The 10,404-nt window shown below is 41.5% G+C and overlaps 1 protein-coding gene across 1 annotated transcript; it reads left to right on the forward strand.

The window, feature by feature from the left end:
* The first annotated feature begins 1,978 nt into the window (after positions 1-1,978).
* On the forward strand, positions 1,979-10,155 carry LOC106583142 (formylglycine-generating enzyme-like). The gene is given in 8 exon segments (XM_082967497.1): positions 1,979-1,984; positions 2,096-2,178; positions 4,225-4,280; positions 4,283-4,335; positions 5,385-5,498; positions 8,127-8,229; positions 8,310-8,380; positions 9,598-10,155. Coding segments are annotated over 8 exon segments (591 nt in total). The 3' UTR covers positions 9,703-10,155.
* The last annotated feature ends 249 nt before the right edge of the window (positions 10,156-10,404 follow it).

Raw genomic sequence — 10,404 nt, forward strand, 5'->3', positions numbered from 1 at the left:
TGAATACTTATGTAAATGTGATATTTCAGTTTCTTATTTTGTATAAATTCCAAACATTACAAAAAAACTGTTTTTGCTTTGTCATTAAGGGGTATTGTGTGTAGATTGATGAGATTTTTTAAAATGTAATACATTTTTGAAAAACGCTGTACCGTGACAAAATGTTGAAAAAGTCAAGGGGTCTAAATACTTTCCGAATGCACTGTATATGCACATGTCTAAAGTTGGGCTACGGCGCATTGAGGCGATGATATGGTTTCTCATTCTATCATCTGATGGCGTTCCCATAGACCGCCATTTTATCAGTCTCCTTTGATACTGCTTTGAAGCCTGTACAGAGAGGTGACTGCCCCCGAGTTAAACCATTGAGCAGTGTTGACACCACTCTACAGCAGACAGCTAAGCCATTCTCCCTGCAGTAGTCCAGGTCATTTAGGCTATGTGGTGGAAGACTCAATATGGAGTATAGAAGAGGAAATCAGTATGATATGATGCCAGTAACTGTTAAAAGTTCACACACACATACAGTACCAGTCAAAAGTTTGAACACACCTACTCATTCAAGGATTTTTCTTTATTTTCTATATTTTCTATATTTTAGAATAATAATGAATATATAAAAAAAATGAAAAAACACGTATGGAATTATGTAGTAACCAAAAAAGTGTTAAACAAATCAAAATATATTTTAAATTCTTCAAAGTAGCCACCCTTTGCCTTGATGACAGCCTTGCACACTCTTGGCACTCTCTCAACCAGATTCACCTGGAATGCTTTTCCAACAGTCTTGAAGGAGTTCCCACATATGCTGAGCACTTGTTGGCTGCTTTTCACTCTGTGGTCCGACTCATCCCAAACCATCTAAATTGGGTTGAGGTCAGCTGATTGTGGAGGCCAGGTCATCTGATGCAGCACACCATCACTCTCCTTCTTGGTCAAATAGCCCTTACACAGCCTGGAGGTGTGTTGGGTCATTGTCCTGTTGAAAAACAAATGATAGCCCCACTAAGCGAAAACCAGATGGGATGGCGTATCGTTGCCATATGCTGTGGTAGCCATGCTGGTTAAACGTGCCTTGAATTGTAAATAAACAGTGTAACCAGCAAAGCACCATCACACCTCCTCCTCCATGTTTCACTGTGGGAACTACACATGCAGAGATCATCCGTTCAACCAACTCTGCATCTCACAAAGACACGGCGGTTGGAACCAAAAATCTAAAATTTGGACTCATCAGACAAAAGGACAGATTTCCACCAGTCTAATGTCCATTGCTCGTGTTTCTTGGCCTAAACAAGTCTCTTCTTCTTATTGGTGTCCTTTAGTAGTGCTTTCTTTGCAGCGATTAGACAATGAAGGCCTGACTCACGCAGTCTCCTCTGAACAGTTGAAGTTGAGATGTGTCTGTTACTTGAACTCTGTGAAGCATTTATTTGGGCTGCAATATCCTCTGCAGCAGAGGTAACTCTGGGTCTTCCTTTCCTGGTGCAGTCCTCATGAGTGCCAGTTCCATCATAGCATTGGTTTTTGCGACTGCACTTGAAGAAACTTTCAAAGTTCTTGAAATGTTCCAGATTGACTGACCTTCATGTCTTAAAGTAAGGATGGGCTGTTGTTTCTCTTTGCTTATTTGAGCTGTTCTTGACGTAATATGGACATAATATGTACATCTCTACAATGTATTTTGTTGTCATTTATAACTTATTTTTATTTCTCCATTAAATAGTTCTGCAGGAAGATGTTGTGTAAGTCGCCTTAACTGCTTCGAGAGAGAGAGCGAGAGAAAGAGAGAGAGAGAAAAGGCCTGGTATGTGTAAACTGTTGGTGATCCGTAGACAACATTGGGGTGCATATTCAGTTGAAGTGGGGGCCTGGGAGAGGAGAGTGTGTCAGAGGTGGAGACTAAGCATAAACACTGCTCGCTTAGGAATGTAACACTTTCCCCTTTTGTACTAAAGTAGTGTTTGTGTGTAGAAGCATGCACGTTTGCCTGGTGCACACTCGGACTGACCACCAAGACATCAGTTCCTGCTGAGTTGTGCTCCAGTCTACCTGTGTCACATAGCAGCTGATGTTGTGACCTCCTTGTCGTCAGGTGGCTGCTGCCCCCTGGTGGTTGCCAGTCAGAGGGGCAGACTGGAGGCAACCTGAGGTTCTCGACTCCAGCATCACTAACAGGTAGGAGTTACAGCTCTACATCACAGACAGGTAGGAGCTAGGATCGTCCTAATCAGAATGAATAGAATCCAATATCAAGTCAAGTCCTGTCTCTACATCACAGGTAGGAGTTATGTCTCTACACTGGATCATCCTAATGAGATCCAATGTCACCCTGTCACTACTCTATGTCACAGACAGGTAGAGGTCTGCTGATAAACAGGATTCTTATGGCTCAGTTGGTTTGAGTTGTATTGATTCCTGCTTGGGCCAAATGTTCTGAACAGTGCCTTCAGAAAGTATTCATACCCCTTGACTTATTCCCCATTTTGTTGTGCTACAGCCTGAAATGTGTTTTTATTAAATTGTCATTTTTTTCTCACCCATCTACACCCATTACATAATGACAAAGGGAAAATGTAAAAAAATAAAAAAACGGGCAAATGTATTACATTTAATACAGGAATATCTTTTTTTATTATTTTTTATTATTTTTTATTATTTTTTATAAAAAACACAAGGAAGGGGAAACAAAGTATTAGAACATGAAGGACAAATAATACAGCATCAAGACACTATCAAACATGCATCAGTCTTTCCACAACAGAGCCATCCTTATGTGTGAGGGTGCGTGTGCATGATAGTGATATAAAATATATGTCATAGTTTCCTTTTTCATGATCACAATCTTGTGAAGCCCGAACCCTCCAATATCCCCCCCACAGTTCCCCAATAGCTGTCCATCAACCATTCGGGACCCCTCCCAGAGTCCCCCCCCGGGGAAAAAAATACAATTCATTCCATTCCCCACCCCCAAGAACCCCCCAATGCACCAACAACCAAGAGAATGAACTAAAGAGAAAAAAGGAAAAGACAGAAGAAAACAACAAACAACAATGCAAAAGAAATAAAACAAAATAATACATTTAAAACAAAGGACATCAAGGACAACTGAAATCATAACAGCAATGCCTACTTTATATGTTTGTGTGCATGTCTGGCACTATTACATATATGTGTGTGTTCTTGTATGTGTTTATTTGAATAAGAGTGTGTACATGCATGTGTACAAACACCTGCACGGCATCAGCCTCAGGCAAACTGGCATTAGATGTAAAAACACTGCCACTTAGTGTCATTCAAATGTACTTTTATTATGTTTCATTTTGATTTTTCTTCACCTTTATCTTTTGACCATCATTCTCTCTCTCACACAGAAATACAGAAATATCTAACTTACATAAGTATTCACACCCCTAAGTCAATACATGTTAGAATTACCTTTGGCAGCGATTTCAGGTGTGAGTCTTTCTGGGTAAGCCTCTAAGAGCTTTGCACACCTGGATTGTACAATATTTGCCGATATTTTTTATTTTTAAATGTGTCAAGTTGATTGTTGAACATTGCTAGACATCCATTTTCAAGACTTGCAATAGATTTTCAATATCGTCGTGGTAAGCAAATCCAATGTATATTTGGCATTGTGTTTTAGGTTATTGTCCTGCAGAAAGGTGAATTTGTCTCCCAGTGTCTGTTGGAAAGCAGACTGAACCAGGGTTTCCTCTCGGGTTTTGCCTGTGTCTAGCACCATTTTATTTTTTATCCTAAATAAACTCCCTAGTCTTTGCTGATGACAAGCATACCCATAACATGAAAATATGAAGAGTGGTACTCAGTGATGTGTTTTGTTGGATTTGCCCCCAAAACACTTTGTATTCAGTACATAAAACTCCTTTCTTGACACATTTTTTTGCAGTTTTACTTTAGTGCCTTATTCCAAACAGGATGCGTGTTTTGGAATATTTGTTATTCTGTACAGGCTTCCTTCTTTTTACTCTGTCATTTAGGTTGGTATTGTGGAGTAACTATGTCGTTGATCATTCTCAGTTTTCTCCTATCACAGCCTTAACGGTTTTAAAGTCACCATTGGCCTCATGGTGAAATTCAGGCTGTAACACAACAAAATGTGGAAAAAGTCAAGGCGTGTGAATACTTTCTGAAGGCACTGTATATTGCTAAAGGACCGTATGTTATTATTATTAACCATAAACCTGGTTGTGTGTACAGGCTGGACCATCCTGTGCTGCATGTGTCATGGGGGGAGGGTCTGGCCTACTGCTCCTGGACCCACAAGAGACTGAGTGGGAGTATGCCTGCAGAGGTGGCCTACAGCACAGGTAGTGTAGTGGTGTGTGTGTATGTTTAAGGGAACCACTCATATTAATATGTCATTTAAGGGGAACTACTGCTTCAACAAAGACCTTATCTATTGTTAGGGAATATGCCAGTATTATATTTTATATATTAAAAAATATATATGTATTTAACCTTTATTTAACTAGGCAAGTCAGTTAAGAACAAATTCTTATTTACAATGACGGCCTACCGGGGAACAGTGGGTTAACTGCCTTGTTCAGGGGCAGACCGACAGCTTTTTACCTTGTCAGCTATGGGATTCGGTTACTGGCCCAACGCTCTAACCACTAGGCTACCTGCCGCTCCATATATGTGTACAAAGCATTAGGATCATCTTCCTAATAATGAGTTGCAACCCCCTTTGCAATCAGAACATCCTCAATTCGTCGAGGCATGGACTCTACAAGGTGTCGACTCTACATGTTGACTCCAATGCTTCCCACAGTTGTGTCCTTTGGGTGGTGGACCATTCTTGATACACACAGGAAACTGTTGAGCGTGAAAAACCCAGCAGCTTTTCTTGACACACTCAAACCGGTGTGCCTGGCACCTACTACCATACCCCGTTCAAAGGCACTTGTATATTTTGTCTTGCCCATTCACCCTCTGAATGGCACACATACCCAATCCATGTCTCAATTGTCTCAAGGCTTAAAAATCCTTCTATAACCTGTCTCCTCCCCTTCATCTACACTGATTGAAGTCGATTTAACAAGTGACATCAGTAAGGGATAATAGCTTTCACCTGGATTCACCTATGTCACGGAAAGAGCAGGTGTTCCTAATGTTTTGTATACTCCATAGATAGATAGATAGATAGATAGATAGATAGATAGATAGATAGATAGATAGATAGATAGATAGATAGATAGATAGATAGATAGATAGATAGATAGATAGATAGATAGATAGATAGATAGATAGATAGATAGATAGATAGATAGATAGACACTACTTTATACTGGACACATTTCATCCTTGCATAGTTCTAGTAGTGCCTATCCTTTATCCACTACCCTGATCCTATTTTCCTGTATTTCATGGGGAACAAACTCAACCCTAAAGGCCAGCACTACACCTACCTCTGGCAAGGAGATTTCCTCACACACAACTCTGGAGAGGATGAGTACGCCAACATTTCACCAGTAAGAGAGGGGGAGAGACACAGTGAAAATGTGAACGAATGAGACTGAAATACAGTATAGAACATTTTTCTAAATAAAGGGCTCATGGGAGTCTTTTCCCTCCCATGTTAGGGAGGCACGGTGGCTCTTACCCACAGTCCATTTTGTTGAAAAAGTTGATCTTGAATTCAGCCACTACTTACTAACAGGAACTGGCATGTCGTTGGAGATTAGACCCAATATCAAGAGTTCACAATAATGTCACACCACCAGATCACATCTGCTATAGATATACATTTACATTGTAGTCATTTAGCAGACCTTTCGGTTACTGGCCCAACGCTCTTAACCGCTAGGCTACCTGCAGCCCTGAATAACATTTAGATAACATTAACAAACTGCATAGTAATAGTGAAATGATACTGTCAGACTTCAATGGCTGCTGAGATTGATGATGTCCATTCTTTTACAGGTCTTTTGGTGTCACACTTCCTATGACGTATATATTCTGAAAATGCAATGTTTCCATACATGCACAAAAACATACTGTGACCATGTCTGGGGAAGAAGTTTGTTATTCTAAGATGTTCATATACACTGAGTGTACAAAACATTAGGTACACCTGCTCTTTCCATGACATAGACAGACCAGGTGAAAGCTATGATCCATTATTGATGTCACCTGTTAAATCTACCTCAGTCAGTGTAGATGAAGGGGAGCAGACAGGTTATAGAAGGATTTTTAAGCCTTGAGACATGGAATGTGTATGTGTGCCATTCAGCGGGTAAATGGGCAAGAACAAAGGTTCAAGTGCCTTTGAACAGGGTATGGTAGTAGGTGTCAGGCGCACCGGTTTTAGTGTGTCAAGAACTGCAATGCTGCTGGGTTTTTCAAGCTCAACAGTTTCCTGTTGGTTGCAAGAATGGTCCACCACCCAAAGAACATCCAGCCAACTTGACACAACTGTGGGAAGCATTGGAGTCAACATGGGCCAGCATCCATGTGAAACGCTTTCGACACCTTGTAGAGTCCATTCCCGACGAATTGAGGCTGTTCTGAGGACAACAGGGGGTGCAATACAATATTAGGAAGGTGCTCCTAATGTCTTGTACACTCAGTGTATGTGGTGTTTAATTATCTATAGATCTATTTAATGTGCTTCCCATACCCATGCAAAGGTTGCAATGCCATTCCGATAATGTGTGTCTGCAAAGGGACTCCTTTTTGGTGTTGTCTGTGCCTAACAATGTTTGTACTATGTTGTGCTGCTGCCATGTTGTGTTGCTACCATGTTTGTGTTGTTGTGGTGTTGTCTTATGTCTCTCTTTATGGAGTGTTGTGGTGTCTCTCTTGTCGTGATGTGTGTTTTGTCCTACTTGTTTTTAAAATGTATTTTTATCCCAGCCCTCGCCCCCACAGGAGGCCTTTTGCCTCTTGTTATGCCATCATTCTAAATAAGAATTTGTTCTTTTTTGACTTGCCTAGTTAATTAAAGGTTAAATAAAAAAGTTGCTAGGCTATCTTCCACTGTATACTGAGCTGTTAGCCCCGCCTCCTCGAAGAAGCAACTGGTGACGCAACCAGTCTGCCCACGAGCTCTGGTTGCCTTGGTGATGTGATGGCCAGCATGCAAAACGAGTCCTGAGCACAGAGCTGGAATTGTTTCATCTGAAGGAGTCTTGTGAAGGAGGAAAGGACTTCATTTAAATAGCTTTTATGAATCTAAAACACATGGTGGCCTTGTTTGAATTGTTATTTACTTTTAATACTTATACTTGAGTAATAAAGCAATTATACGAGAGGGCGTGGTTTACGGTTATTTATTTTTCCAGGGCTGTGCTGCAGTTGTAGGTATGAGGCATATCTGATCTATCCAGTTGTTGGATCAGTGAGTAGTACTTCCAGGGAGCATGAAACTAAAGGTGCATTTAGAAAAACATTCAAAACAGGGCCTTAGATTCAATTGCTTTAATATACATGCAAATGTCTGCTTTTCATTTTCTCTCTCTACCACTCCAGTCCTACTATTACAGGTACAGGTGTGCAGCACGTAGTCAGAACACCCCTGATAGCTCTGCCTCTAACCTAGGGTTCCACTGTGTCTCCCGGGAGCCACCTAGCTAGAAATCGTAACATACGTTTGCAAATTCGTAACATATTGTATGTTTTTCAAATTTGTACCAGAATTCGGGGCTGTAGTGGAGCTGGCCGAGAGTTTCAAGTTTCTTGGTATCCACATCACCAACAAACTATCATGGTCCAAACACACCAAGACAGTTGTGAAGAGAACACAACAACACATTTTCTAGGTTAAAGAAGACAGGTTAAATAAGGATTGTTAAGCTTTGAGACAATTGAGACATGGATTGTGTACATGTGCCATTCAGAGAGTGAATTGGCAAGACAAAAGAGTGATGTGAATTCAAATAGGGTATGGCAGTAGGTGCCATGGTCACTGGTTAGTGTCAAGAATTGCAACTCTGCTGGGTTTTTCCCGCTCAACAGTTTCCTGTGTGTATCAAGAATGGTCCAATACCCAAACAAAGGGAATCCAGCCAACTTGACACAACTGTGGGAAGCATTGAAGTGAACTCCTTTTTGGTGTAGAATATATAAGTATCCATTTCATAGCTCTCTCTTTCCTGCAGGTGATGTCATTTCCTGCTAACGGCTATGGCCTGTACAACATGGTGGGGAATGCATGTGAGTGGACATCTGACTGGTGGACTGTTCACCACACTAAGGACGATAATACACAAACACATTTATTTTATGTGGCACTCATATCTGTGAGGATTTCCTCTTCTTTATGTTCTGATATTTTCTCTCCTCTCTTTTACAGACAGGACCACCATCAGGCAGAGACCGGGTGAAGAAAGGAGGCTCCTACATGTGCCATAAGGTAACCAAGACAACCATTAACTAAAGGGTTATAACTATACCACGGCCAATACTGACGCAGATGTGTAGTGTCAGAATAGCAGTGAACACCAAGGAAAGGCAGTGCTTTAGCTCAGTGCAGTGTAGTCCAGTACAGTGGGTCTGTGTGTGGGTGGTTCAGAGACCAGCTAGGCTCTGGTGTGTATTTGACTTCTATGCCCATGTAGACTAGCCTGACTCAGCTACCAAAGCTAGAGGGAGAGTCTTTCATCTTGACTAACACAATGTATTGTTGTAATTGGTAATGCAAGGGAGCTGCAAAAAACACTCAAACTGGACAGTTTTATCTCCATCTGTACATTCAAAGACTCAATCATGGACACTCTTACTGAAACTTGTGGCTGCTTCGTGTGATGTATTGTTGTCTCTACCTTTTTGCCCTTCCTGCTGTTGTCTGTGCCTAACAATGTTTGTACTATGTTGTGCTGCTGCCATGTTGTGTTGCTACCATGTTTGTGTTGTTGTTGTGTTGTCTTATGTCTCTCTTTATGGAGTGTTGTGGTGTCTCTCTTGTCGTGATGTGTGTTTTGTCCTACTTGTTTTTAAAATGTATTTTTATCCCAGCCTCCGTCCCCACAGGAGGCCTTTTGCCTCTTGTTATGCCATCATTCTAAATAAGAATTTGTTCTTTTTTGACTTGCCTAGTTAATTAAAGGTTAAATAAAAAAGTTGCTAGGCTATCTTCCACTGTATACTGAGCTGTTAGCCCCGCCTCCTCGAAGAAGCAACTGGTGACGCAACCAGTCTGCCCACGAGCTCTGGTTGCCTTGGTGATGTGATGGCCAGCATGCAAAACGAGTCCTGAGCACAGAGCTGGAATTGTTTCATCTGAAGGAGTCTTGTGAAGGAGGAAAGGACTTCATTTAAATAGCTTTTATGAATCTAAAACACATGGTGGCCTTGTTTGAATTGTTATTTACTTTTAATACTTATACTTGAGTAATAAAGCAATTATACGAGAGGGCGTGGTTTACGGTTATTTATTTTTCCAGGGCTGTGCTGCAGTTGTAGGTACGAGGCATATCTGATCTATCCAGTTGTTGGATCAGTGAGTAGTACTTCCAGGGAGCATGAAACTAAAGGTGCATTTAGAAAAACATTCAAAACAGGGCCTTAGATTCAATTGCTTTAATATACATGCAAATGTCTGCTTTTCATTTTCTCTCTCTACCACTCCAGTCCTACTGTTACAGGTACAGGTGTGCAGCACGTAGTCAGAACACCCCTGATAGCTCTGCCTCTAACCTAGGGTTCCACTGTGTCTCCCGGGAGCCACCTAGCTAGAAATCGTAACATACGTTTGCAAATTCGTAACATATTGTATGTTTTTCAAATTTGTACCAGAATTCGGGGTTGTAGTGGAGCTGGCCGAGAGTTTCAAGTTTCTTGGTATCCACATCACCAACAAACTATCATGGTCCAAACACACCAAGACAGTCGTGACTTGGGTAACTGTAGTCTTTGACTATTTTTTGGGCTTTCCTCTGACACAGCCTATTATACGACAACACCTTTTCCCCCTCAGGAGACTGAAAAGATTTGGCATGGGTCCTCAGATCCTCATAAAGTTCTACAGCTGCATCATCGAGAGCATCCTGACCGGTTTCATCACCGCTTGTTATGGCAACTGCTCGGCATCCGACCGTAAGGCGCTACAGAGTGTAGTGCTTATGGCCCAGTACATCACTGGGGCCAAGCTTCCTGCCATCCAGGATCTATATAATAGGCTGTGTCAGAGGAAAGCCCAAAAAATTGTCAAAGACTACAGTTACCCAAGTCATAGACTGTTCTCTCTGCTACCGCACGGCAAGCGGTACCCCAAATCTAGGACCAAAAGGCTCCTTAACAGCTTCTACCCCCAAGCCATAAGACTGCTGATCAATTCATATTTACATTGACCCCCCCCCCATTTGTTTTGCACACTGCTGCTACGCGCTATTTATTATCTATGCATAGTCACTTCACCCCTACCTACATGTACAAATT

The sequence above is a fragment of the Salmo salar genome, chromosome 22, assembly GCF_965601325.2.
Source record: "Salmo salar chromosome 22, fSalSal1, whole genome shotgun sequence".
Classification (NCBI taxonomy): domain Eukaryota; kingdom Metazoa; phylum Chordata; class Actinopteri; order Salmoniformes; family Salmonidae; genus Salmo; species Salmo salar.